The following is a 12,207-nucleotide window of genomic DNA, read 5'->3' as shown; positions in this document are numbered from 1 at the left end:
GAAAAATATTTCCAGCTACGCTACCGCCCAGAAAGCTTTTTCAGCATACTCACTGCAACAATTACGTAAGCATTAGGGCCGTAGCCAGAAATGTTTTTTCGGGAGGGGTTCACACCGACCTGACTGGGAAGTGTGAACCCCTCCCGTCAGGTCGGTCTAGACACAGGCTTTCCTCTACGACGTGACAATCGGCGGTAGTTTGAGCAGATTGTGCACATGTAAATCAAGGTCACCCGCCCCCTCCCCCCCTTCTGGCTACGCCAATGGTAAGCATGCAAACAAGCGGACTTTCATTCGCCTCCAGGCAGCACCCCGTGCGAAACGATCTGCGTCAGGCCGCGCGCTGCTCCTGGAAATCGGCAGACCAGCCCCGTCCTGCCGCGATACGGCTGAAAGGAGCGGGGGGAAAAGGCTTACAGATGCATATAACTCCAGTGCGTGTAAGCGCGTGAGCCACGGTGCACAAGAAACTGCATAAAACGTGCGCGTCGCAAGAGCTACGATCACTGAGCGCATGCCGACATTGATGACCTAGGAGGCACCACTCGGTCCTACCGAAGTTCCGGCGCGTTTGCAACGAGAGGAGGGGCCGGGTGAATACCTGCGCGTTCACCGACGCACGACAAGCGCCGACGAGCCCCACAGCTGGCAGTACGCAATTCCAACGCCGCCGTCTCGAAGGACGCATTCGAGACAAGCGCCTGTTGCGAAGGCTGGCTGGAAGAAACGGCACTTCACAGAGACTTCCCACGCGTTTTTTTCTTGCACTCCGCAAAACATTGCGGTATACGCTGCAACACCATACAGTTTACGGATCGGACCATTGCTTCTGTACATAACTATAACCACAGTACCCAATATACAGAGCCGGCATTTTATTCTTTACAAGCGTATACGGAGCTGCTTTTTTGCATTTGAAACGTATGCGTTGCCACAAGTGCATCTACATAGACGTTCACAACCGAAATCTATCGAAGCCAGCTGGTTGCACATACTAGGACCGACAGAAAAGCGATGCACGTCCCCACGCGCATTCCAGGGCCTTGAATGGACCGACTGCATCTAAATGTGCCCGCCACGGCCAGGATTCTAGTCAAGCGTTTCGCCATAGCAAAGGCGGAGGGAAGCGAAAATCGTTTCGTGCAATTCGGGTGCCACCTGCTCACGTTTGCCAGCGTCACAAGACATAACACTGCGTCACTGATTAGTGCGCAACAAGTTTATCGGACCTGCTTTCGTGTCATCAGCCGAAAGGGAACAGGAAATGAGATGTGATGGTGGGCCTCACCGTTGCTGGTCGAAGCTATATAGTGCTATGCGAAGGCGATCGAGGATTCTTCGTTGGTCAACTTAAGGCAGCAGTCGAGCACGTATTTTATTTTCCCGTAGTCCTAACCATCGGGCATATGCGCTGTCGGGGCTGTTTTACACAATATTTAAAAAAAGTACAAAAGAGCGATAATTCCTTTCGATATGGCGAGAACGTTGTGTACATTGTGAACCAGCATGCGGTGGTGTGTTGAACAGTATACTGAATGACTAGAGGCGGCGTCCAGAAATGCGTATACTATTGCCTTGACGTCTTCCGAAGATTCTGAACCAGCAACGTGCTGCGCAAAATGTACAGTACCAAGGAGAGACCGGACGGAGTGCAGAATACCATTGTTGGTTGTATGAAACAAATTACATAGTCAACTTTATCATATGTTCAATCCTTACAGAGGTGGAGGACAAAAAGCGGGAAGTTAGCCAGTTGTCAGACCAGTTGGCTACCCTGTGTTCTGTCAGTGCAAGAGTGCAAAGATTTTTCGTTATACTACAGGGAGAACGATCGAAATGACGAACTGAAAGAAAAAAAGTAGGAAAAACCCTAAAAGGCATCTTTACAGTAGCACAGAAACAAACAACAAAAAAACGACAATGCCAACATCGCAAGCCAATCGGAGCAAGATGAAGTGAACGAGAAAATATAACACACAGTGCCAGCCAGAAAAGCAGCGACTTTGTTCCTAAATAATACCGAAGGCATGCTCACGCACTTCCAAGTTATGATGCCTCATGAACACAGCTTCGACAATATCGTTTTCTGTTGAACCTGCTTTGATCGAACTTTCTTGAGTAGCCACAACTTACGGAATTAAAGGCTAAACTCCCTTCAAGCTTCATTTTTGTTCTTACGTCATAATATAGTAATTGTCAGGGTTAAGCGTCCCAAAATAATGATATAATTATGAGAGCCACCGTATAGTGGAAAACTCCGGAAATTGCTACCACCTGGTGTTATCTAAACACAAGGGCCTTAAGCATTTTCTCCTCCGTTTTGTTTGTACGTCGTAGAACCTCGCTGCGCTGCTTTGTTACTGATGACATGCTATTATCGGCCCAAATATTAAAAAAAAGTGTGGTTTTGATTGTCTGCATTACACGCAGGTGCAAAGCAAATGCCCGTAGTATATTTAGTAATCTGCTGTCTCATCCCAAAGCAAGGAGAAGAGAACGACCTGATGGAACATTACGCGACGCAGAAATTAACGCGTCTTTAGTGCCGCAACACAAAACGCAAGCACTGTAGGCGCAAGAACGATTGGCAGGAAAGACACACACACACAAAAAAATAGAATGCTCAACGCTTCTCTGCATATGCACAAGCTACCCGATGAATATCTGCATAACGCCACACGACGACACAAATCGACTTGGCTCTCATTCGTATGGAGGTTACCGACTTCAAAGAGCCAGCGCACAAACCTCGTCTGACTACTACGTCGGCACGGGCGTATTGGCATTCAAATCGCATACACGTACCACACTAAGCAGGCAGCTGTGTTACAATTTTAAAAACGAAGAACATTCTCTCCTTAGAACCAGTGTAGACAAAGAAGGAGAGACCTGTAACGTCATAACTTGGCGGTCGTTCAACGTAGGCAAGCAAGTTTTTCGCGGAATCTGAGCACGCATTCGCGTGTGCAAGAGCGAACAAAACGCCTTGACAAGGATGACAATGAACTACACAGCATGCAGCCTGTGGCTCTGACTCATGTACAGGAAGCCACGGCTGTCAAAGCTTGGAAGTGACTCAACTAGCACTGTGCACACGAACTAGACAGCTTTGTGCACACGTGCAGCGGTCATTGCACACACGGCACTAAAGGCGTATACGACATACACGAATCGTCTGAGGCGCAGAAGCAGCATGAGGTGCCCACTGGGAACGCTTCGATACACGAAATACGCTCAGCTGACGTTCGAACAAACGCCTTTTTCCGCGTGTGAGAATACCGCTTGTGCCAGTAACCCGAAAACACGTAATGCGAGCCGGAAGAACTCTCTGCACGGACTGACTGCGAATGACCGGCGATTTAGGCGTAATGGTCGCTAGAGGCGGCTGCGCTGCCGTCTCGCGCAATCGCCAACGGAAAGCACAATAGGCGGTTAGGTTCGTGACTTCAGCGAATGTATAGACGCTCTATGGAATGAGGTGTAGTCGAGGAACTGCCCCATTAAAAGAGCCGGCGGATTTGCTGGCATCGCTGCGCTTCGCAGCTCTGGTCAGAAGGCGCACGCGAGAGTTTGGGACGTTTAGACACTAATAATATGCAGCGCACATCCTTAATGGAGACTTGAGAAAGTGTGCGAGGAAACACTCCTCGCCTGCCAGAGTGTAGCGGAATCGAGCAGCCGAACCGCTGGTTACGCAAGCAACGGTACGCGACCGGTTCGTGCCGCGCGAGTCAGCGAACGGGGTAGCCTTGTGACGCCAGAGGCCAGTCGGCGTCAAAGGGCTTCCCCCGCGCCCTTGGAGACGAGCGCGGCATAACCGCTGCTATCTTGGCAAGCGCGGGAAACAGGCGCCCGCTGCTGCCTGCCTCGTACCGCTCGGGCCGCCAAAAAGACGCCCCCGGGAACAGCACCCAATGCATAACAAACCAGTTGCGTCAACTATGCGAGAACAGAGTGCTACGCGGAAACGGAACGCTCCGCAGACATCACCGCAGGCCAGCTGACACGAGCGCAGGCACTTTGCCAAGCGAGTACAGGAACAGCCGAGCTAGACAGAACGAATAAAGCAACCCACAAACAACGGCCGATGTGGCATACGCAAACGCAACTGCACACGCGCCGAGGGCGGCGAGTATAGAGAAATCGTTCGGCAGAGAAAGGCAAACAGCCAAGATGGGATCATGTTTTCCAACAGTCAGCTTCATTTTTCGTTTATCTCTCTCTCTCTCTTACCAGTGGCGCGCCTCTCCGCCCCACCGATGGGCTGAATACAGAATGTTTCGAAGTACTGGCCTTGTCACCTCGGTTACAGCGTTCGCTTGATGAAACATATGATAGGAACATGGGGGGAGGGGGGGGGGCCTGGGCTCGCGCGTATTAGTTACAAACACGTACGAAACGCACATTACAAACACGCACATTGCGCTCACTTCGAAATTCAAATACTATCGCAGTAGCTCGATTATATATTGTAGAAAGACATTAAAGGACATGCGCAGCAAATGTAAAACAAGGGGAAGTCAAAGGCACCCTTACAGCGAATAAATAATCTCAGCCGGAAACGCTAAAAAGATCGCTACTGCCCGAATTCAGTTACACGACTTCAATAGGCGTAAACGCACGCAATCAGCGTTTTTTTTTTTTCTGTTGAAATAAGCGTGCTTGATTTCTCGAACGATCCTGCAAGCAGAGTCTCGCGAAAACTTGCGAACTTGATGCGGTAGTAAATATGCTGACGAAATGGCAGGTGCTGGCAAGAGCGCTTAACATGACAAGACCACTTTCATAATACAGGTCATTCGAGCATCCATTGTCGCAACTGCGAGCCTCTGTTTGAAAGTGCTGAAATTTCGGCGAGGCCACCCGCAGCTTGAACAAACGAAATAAAAGAGCACCGACCGAGATGAAAAGGGTTAAAATGCTGAAAATTTGACGTTTAGGCTATCGTACGGTAGCCTCGTTCACAGTAAAATGGCATGTTACCATGGGCCTCAGCTCGCAGTGCACGCCGACTAGAGCGCGCGTTAGTTTCACTTCGATCGAGCTGACACCTAGTGAAGCAATGACGAAAGTTTTTCCAGGAGAGCTATTCACGCGATGTCCGATCGACGGACATGTCCAATCAGACTTCCCCCGATTGGCTGGAGCGCACCGCGTGTTTCCGCGGTCATTATTCAGCAACCTCATTTTGACGCCACGCACTTTTCACAACTCTCGACACAAATTAGAATGGCGGAATGCGTTTCGCCGCTGCCCCCAGAGATTCGCTTTTGGACGCGCACCTCGGAAGCCGTGCATAGACTTATCGCGTTAGCCTTTGAATTACGTTTAACGCGGGCGCGCGCCTAACGCCCCTGAAACAGAGAAACATGCTTACGTAAAGAGTGGACACTCTCTCGTAGGGCCCTGCGGCCCAGCTACTGCACTGCTTTCAGCGCCACGAGTGGTTGGTCTGACCTGATAATGTCTTCAACATAAATAAAATAAAAGTTTTTTTCTTTCTGACGACGGGATTTGAACCCGCACCCTCATGCTCCGAAAGCGAGTATCTTATCCACTAGGCTACGCACCCATGTTTCCGCGATGGGAATATATGAACAGCACATCTAAACCACATGAAATTGCCTCTTTGTGCAAAACAAATGCAGGGAGACCACACTTTCTAGTCATACTTTACTGTTTTCTGTTGCAAGACATTAAAAGTCCTCAGCGGGACATGATGCAGAGCGGATATGAGAAAATTGCATAAATTAACAAAATTTCTTCTTTTGAAAAATTGATGCCAAACTTGGGTATTCATTGTACTCTTGAGAAGGCTATTACATGTGTTAATAGAGGAATAAAAACGAGGGTGGGTACGCCATTCAGCGCTGGGTCAGACCCTTCCTTGCTGGGCAGCGAAAAGGCTCCATGGAATGGCCACTCTAAATAGTATATTTCTCTATTGAGAAGGCCATTACATGTGTTAATAGAGAAATAAAAACGAGGATGGGTACGTCATCCAGCGCTTGGTCAGACCCTTCCTTGCTGGGCCGCGAAAAGGCTCCAGTGGCCAGTCTTTGCATAGTATGCCATTCAGCGCTTGGTCAGACCCTTCCTTGCTGGGCCGCGAAAAGGCTCCATGGAGTGGCCACTCTTTACATAGTATATTTGTCTATGCCTGAAAGGTCCATCCAGCGTTTGGCCAGACCCTTCCTTGCTGGGCCACGAAAAGGCTCCAATGGCCACTTTTTACATACTACACTTCTGTATACCTGAAAGGTCTGTACGCATTCCCTGCAGCGGTTGGTCAGACCCTTTCTTGCTAGGCCGCGAAAAGGCTCCATGGAAAGGCCACTCTTTACATAGTATATTTCTCTATGTCTGAAAGGTCCATCCAGCGGTTGGTCAGACCCTTCCTTGCTGGGCCGCAAAAAGGCTCCAGTGGCCACTCTTTACATAGTATATTTCTCTATGCTTAAAAGGTCTGTACGCCTTCCCTCCATCGCTTTTGAAACGCCTCAACAAATTCATACACACGATCAGACTTGTACAGTTTGTTGAAGAGTTCCATTACTCTACATTTCATTCACTTAGTTTTTTTTTTTTACGCTGGGAATGTGCTGCCAGGTTCGGTGCACCGACATGGTCAAGCGCACTATGACGTCACGAATCACTTTTTTTTTGCGTTACTGAAAGCGCTTCGGCGAATCGGACATTTCCAAGGATTGGACACCACGAGAATAGCTCTCCGGTAGTCAGCCGAAGAAAAAAAAATTATGGGACTGTCATTGTCCCGCGACTATGCCACGTGACCACAACTAAAGGGGCTGCATACAATGATTGATGCGTCATCGCTCACCGATATATTGGCAAGGAGCCACACGATTTTTTTTTCTTTAGAAACCGCTGGGTAGACGTTTCCATCGGTAGCGGAGACTAACAAATTCAAACCCATAAAAAAAAAGAATATAGGGCTTTCGGCAATGCAGATGGCAGAGGAATTCGGAACTCATTTCACGAAATATGATTGTGATCTGTGTTCACTAAACACAGATGAAAGAATGCCGGCATCCCACAGAAAACCATGCGGTGAAAAAGGTCGCACTGCACGATCTTCGTTATCTTAGAAGCGTCGCACAGGCGCACACACGACATAGGCAATGTACGAGAAAGGCCGGATGAAGCGCAGCAGGGACCAGAGTGTCGCCTTTTGGAACCAAGATTACCCCCCCCCCCCCCGCAAGGCAGCAAGACGTAGACAATAACAAAAGACGGGCTTTGAGAACGATCATGACAGTAAGGTAGGAATGTAGGTACAGGTGGATGAGGGGGGGGGGGGGGGCGAGAGGAAAAAAAAGGACAACGGAGCTCTCGGTGGGAGATACGCCGCGCAATTAGAGGCTTTGCCAATGAGTTTTGCGCACAAACCGGCTCGACCTGCTGTCTCAGTACTGAAAATGCTGGAGGCGCCGATGCAGCGACAGTTGCCAACTAGAGACGGCAAGGTGACCCGGTTGTTGAACCGCCCCCACAACCGCGTGTTCCCGCGCACTCCAAGAGGCTCCCACACGCAAGACGAATGCTGTGCACGGGGCACGCAGTGTGCTAGAAATGCGCGCCATCACATTTGATCCCGTGCGCGATGAGTGAAGAGAAGCAGGCAGTCGGCGGGAGTCGCGCGTCGAGTCGCAAAGTGAGCACATTCGTGTGGAAACATACATAGCGCTGTACTGCACGAAACGAAGCTATCGTAACCAGCTAGTGCTTCGCTGTTTGAATGTTAGTTTTTTTTTCTTTTTTTTTTTGCGCATTACGACGCGACGCACACCGTGGCCCATCTCACTCAAAGCTGGCGTACACGGTTATCTAGGCAGCGATCGAGAAAGACGCCGTCGCCCACGAGACGCGCCTAGCAACTCGAAGCAAAACTGGAACCAAAAGCGTCCGCGAATGGCGAACACGTGGTCAGGATTCCTCAAGGCGGGTGCGCTTCCGCTGTGCTAGCCGAGGGTCCCGACAGTGGGCTGTGCACACGCGAACGAGCGCCGCGTCCTTGAATGCGACTGCACAACCGCTGTTGGCGGCCGTCCAGAACCAGATTCTTCTACCCACCACTGAGGAAGGCAGGCAGCCCCGTTCCACCCGGGGCAAACCTTTTCGCGCCGCAGCGAACTTTCGCTGCCGCCGCGTGGTCAGCAAGTGATAGGCGGAAGTCGACGCGCGCCACCGCATCGCTCGAGGCCCCTTGGCGCCGCACGCTCTTTTCGCTATCTCTTGGTTGTCGGCCACCATCTACTGCACTACACAGTGCAATGAGGAAAGCACGATCGCAGACCGAGATTGCTGAGCGAGACGAGATTTTGACACAGAAAGCACGACCACTTTGGGCGAGAACAGAAATAGGAGGCACGGAAAACACCGTGGCCGCGCGATTCGGAGACTGCGTTGCGCAGCCCCGGCGCAGAACAAAATATAAATATCTCAACACTGCGGTCATAATGATCAATCCCGATTGTGCAATTGTTGACTCTCGTCTCTTACGGCGTACGAAACACCGCGTCTGCACGAAATACAGTGAGCCTATAATTGGCAATATGCCGTCACGGCCAATGAAGTCAAAAGGTTTGACCACCTTTTTTTCCCACTGTTTACGGAGAGATAATAGAACCAAAACATTGAAAATCGACTTCATGTGGGTGGACTGTTGACTGCAAACTTTGGGCAAAAGGAAAAAAAAGATGCAGATGAACACTGACATATGTATCGGTTCGCCGCTTCCAAGGTTTAGGGCCAGATTTAATAAACGCGCGCTTCCGAGCGACAACTAACCGAACGTTTACCTTACAGTTGCTGCTCCTACGTGAAAAAAAAAAAAAAGCAGGAAAGAGACCAGCGGCCATTAGAAGCGTATCCACACGGCAGATTGATACTAAAATTCATGCATGATGTAACTAACTGCTCAGAGAAGCTGAGCGGAGGAGCTGTGCTCCGTGTCGGTGCAATAAAAATTACGATCCCCCCTCCGACGGTGCCTTCCCATAAACCCTTTATGGCGTCGACAATTTACGATACAAGAAGATACAAACGGTTGGTACACTGCTTATAAGCCTCTAGCATGGAGTAGTACAATAAAAACGCAAAGCGACGGGCAGGTGCCACCACCACGTCGTGTTAGCAAAGCGTTGGAAACACTTGCCTTTTTGAGCATCGCGTTGCATTTTCTGCGCAGCGTGATAAACGCTACGGTCCTCAGAATTACTTTTGTATGCCTACTCTAGCATAAAGACGTATACAAAATGTTGACGTGTTGTTATGGTGCCTCAGATATGTGCAATAATTGCTCCTATTAGCAATCACGCAAGCATGAACGCTGAAACATGAACAATATTGGCGGGCGCTGCCGATGGGGTAAACCGCTAGGGGTATTGTTACGGCGGACAAACATAAATGTACAGATCAACCAAAATTTTTGCGCCGAAGTACCCCAAGAAAGACTATAGCCTTTAAAAAAATAACCCAGCCGCGAACGAAAGACTGTGCAAGCTGTATGTGAATCAAGACCACTGAAACAACGTTCTAGAGAATCTTTTTTTTTACTTCATTGCTTTCACTGTTGAGCAAGGTTAAAACCGCGGATTATTTCGGAACTAGTGCAGCAGCATCAAAAGCACTTGCTTTCGTAAAAGACGCCATAAACTGCAAATTATCAGCAGCGAGAGAGCTTCCCAGAAAACTTAATACGCGTGCGCACTGGATTTGACGGGCAGGAGCGAGCGGCGGTGTTTTTTCCAAGGTCACAATGCGGAGAAGCGCAACTTGCATCGGAAGGACCACCGAAAACAGCCTCCTGTATTGTGTAGTGACTCATCGAGGATGTGGCATGGTAAGCGTACGCTCAAACATTTAAAACTTAACCCAATGGAAATATTGACAGCTATGACACCTACACACGGCTGTCACCGATATAAGCTCCCCGCACAGCTGCCAAATGACGCTACATATTTGACGTTAACTTATGACCTCAGAGAAGTCATGCTTAAGCCGACGAACGGAATTATAAGCTATGCGAGCAGAAGAAAACCGAAGCACCATAGCAACTGACCGTATGACACGGCCGTGTTTACTGCCGCACACAAATTTATGACGCGCAAGACGGTACCGCGAGCTTTTAGTGGAAGCGAATGCATTAATAAAGATGTATACGTGCAGCTAACTTCTGGTCCTCCTAACCTTTCCTTATCTATATTAATATTTAAGCTGGCTATTGAGGCAGTAATCCCAAGTGCGGGTGCTTGAATCCTCGATTTTCGCTAACCATCTCCCGTGCTCTAGGAGAGCCCGAGCAGACGATTTTTCCGAAGCGCCGCGCATTACGCTTTCTGTCGCTGCTTGGCGGACGCGTCGAGACTGCCAAATCGAGCGAGGGGAAATCGCCACACGAAGAGGTGTTGCAGCGGGGTGCTCTTACCTGTCATGACTGGCGAGCTGGTCTTGAAGCCGCATGCAGAAGTCGCGGGTAGAACCGCGCGCTGCTGCGTTCGGAGCAGAGCGGCAACAGCGCGGCCCGATTTTTTCAGTGCTGACGACGCCATTCTTTCGTGCAAAAATAAATTTAGAAATTCAACTCGTTCGCCAGATTACCGGACGGAAATCCGTCAATGCGGAAAACAAAATGCGGTTTGGGACAAGGTGCCCGTCTAGATCACGACTGGCGCATAGGAATAGAGGGTCGAGGTTCCCGACGGGGGCAAGGTCCTAAAATGCTACGGCCGAGGGAGCAGCGGCAGCACCAGCGAACCGACGGGAGCGGCGGAGAGTCACAAGTGCGCGCGAGCCGCGCGCTCCGAACTATTTAAGTGCGCGGAGGAGTAGGGGCGCCATTTGCCAGCAGAGGGCAGTAAGTGTTCTGTGCAGACTAACAACGAAGGCGAGCGGCGGCGGCCGGAGCAGGGCCGCAGTCGTCGCCTTTCTCTGTATACACGGTCGTCGCGCCTTAAGCAGCTGTCTCGTCTCCTCCAGTCCTAAGCGTGCCGCGATAAACTTCCTTTACTGCACGGCGACCGGCTGAGAGCACCGTTGGCCACTCCAGCAGGCCACTTGTGACTCACTTGAACAACCACACTTTCTAATGGAAGTGAAATGCGCTAGGTCCCCATGGAACACACAGCGAAAGCTCGAAGAGCGGCCTCTCTAGAGCCCTACGAAAACTCGTGGCAGCTAATACAAGTGTGCATCTTAAAAAGCCACAACGCCATAAATCATCGTAATTTTTAAGCCGTGGGGAAACAACCACTACCCATTATTCGTCATTCTGCGGATAAGGTTGATATTCGCTTCATATCCGTAAAGCATTACGTGTTACTTTTTGCTCAATGTGGTGGAGCTTTATTTATAGTCCTGAGAGACATGACCAGCGTGCAGTGGTCTTGATGATAAAGAATTATGGCTGAGACCTTCATAATGGTTTGGCAGCATTCAACAACGCATTTCTGGCACAAATGACATCGTATGACGCCTCGTTGTTATTTTACTCTTCTGCCATGCTACGTTACATACGGTAATGCGATTCCTTGCCCTGCATGATGCCTGTATATGGTCGTTTTGTGGACTAGTTTCAAGCAGCGTCTTGACTTTGTGGTAGAATACTATAATGTCACACAGACGGCCCGGGGTTCAAACCTTATCTGACCGAACCGCTTCTTTTTTTTCTACAATAGTCGAAAGGGAGGTGACCCTGTCTAGCTCTGACAAAGCGCCGTACCAAGCCCTGGTCAATCGTGCCCGGATAGTGGCAAAAGCCAATTGTCTTCCAGACTATGAGGTTCAGCCACTGGAGGTTCAAGTTATTCGAAATTCGCTATCTCTCCCTTCAATGTTTTTTTTTTTTTCATTTCATGCGATAGCGGTTATGCACTCTGGTGGTGTTGTACAACTACGGCACAAGAACCACTTGTGGCTGTCATCTCATAAAAGCTTTCGCAGTAAAAAGATACGTCAATTAGGCTGCGTGTCTCGTGTAAGTAGTGTTAGCGGCTGGATTGACAGGAGTCAAGTTTCAAATTGCATAGCTCTCAATTGTAACCAGAAACTTTTGGTAAAGCACATGGTTAAGAGCGTTAGGAGCTAACTTATGGGGATGCCCTAACCCAAGTTCTAAAAGTTACTTGTATACAGTATAGCGGCATTGTCCAAAAATGCATGAAAAGTACGCTTCCCACACCCAGT

At 49.6% G+C, this 12,207-nt stretch overlaps 1 protein-coding gene across 1 annotated transcript in view; it reads right to left on the bottom strand.

Annotated features, from left to right (window-relative positions):
• LOC119187887 (glutamine synthetase) overlaps window positions 1-10,794 on the bottom strand; it is a 35,976-nt gene extending 25,182 nt beyond the window's left edge. The window contains exon 1 of the mRNA XM_037435994.2: window positions 10,451-10,794. Within this exon, the coding sequence (XP_037291891.1) occupies window positions 10,451-10,574 (124 nt within the window). The 5' untranslated portion in view covers window positions 10,575-10,794. The remainder of the gene's footprint in view (window positions 1-10,450) is intronic.
• Window positions 10,795-12,207: the final 1,413 nt, after the last annotated feature.

The sequence above is a fragment of the Rhipicephalus microplus genome, chromosome X (assembly GCF_043290135.1).
Source record: "Rhipicephalus microplus isolate Deutch F79 chromosome X, USDA_Rmic, whole genome shotgun sequence".
Classification (NCBI taxonomy): domain Eukaryota; kingdom Metazoa; phylum Arthropoda; class Arachnida; order Ixodida; family Ixodidae; genus Rhipicephalus; species Rhipicephalus microplus.
Note: the sequence above shows the minus strand (reverse complement) of the source record. Positions and strands in the feature narration are given on the sequence as shown.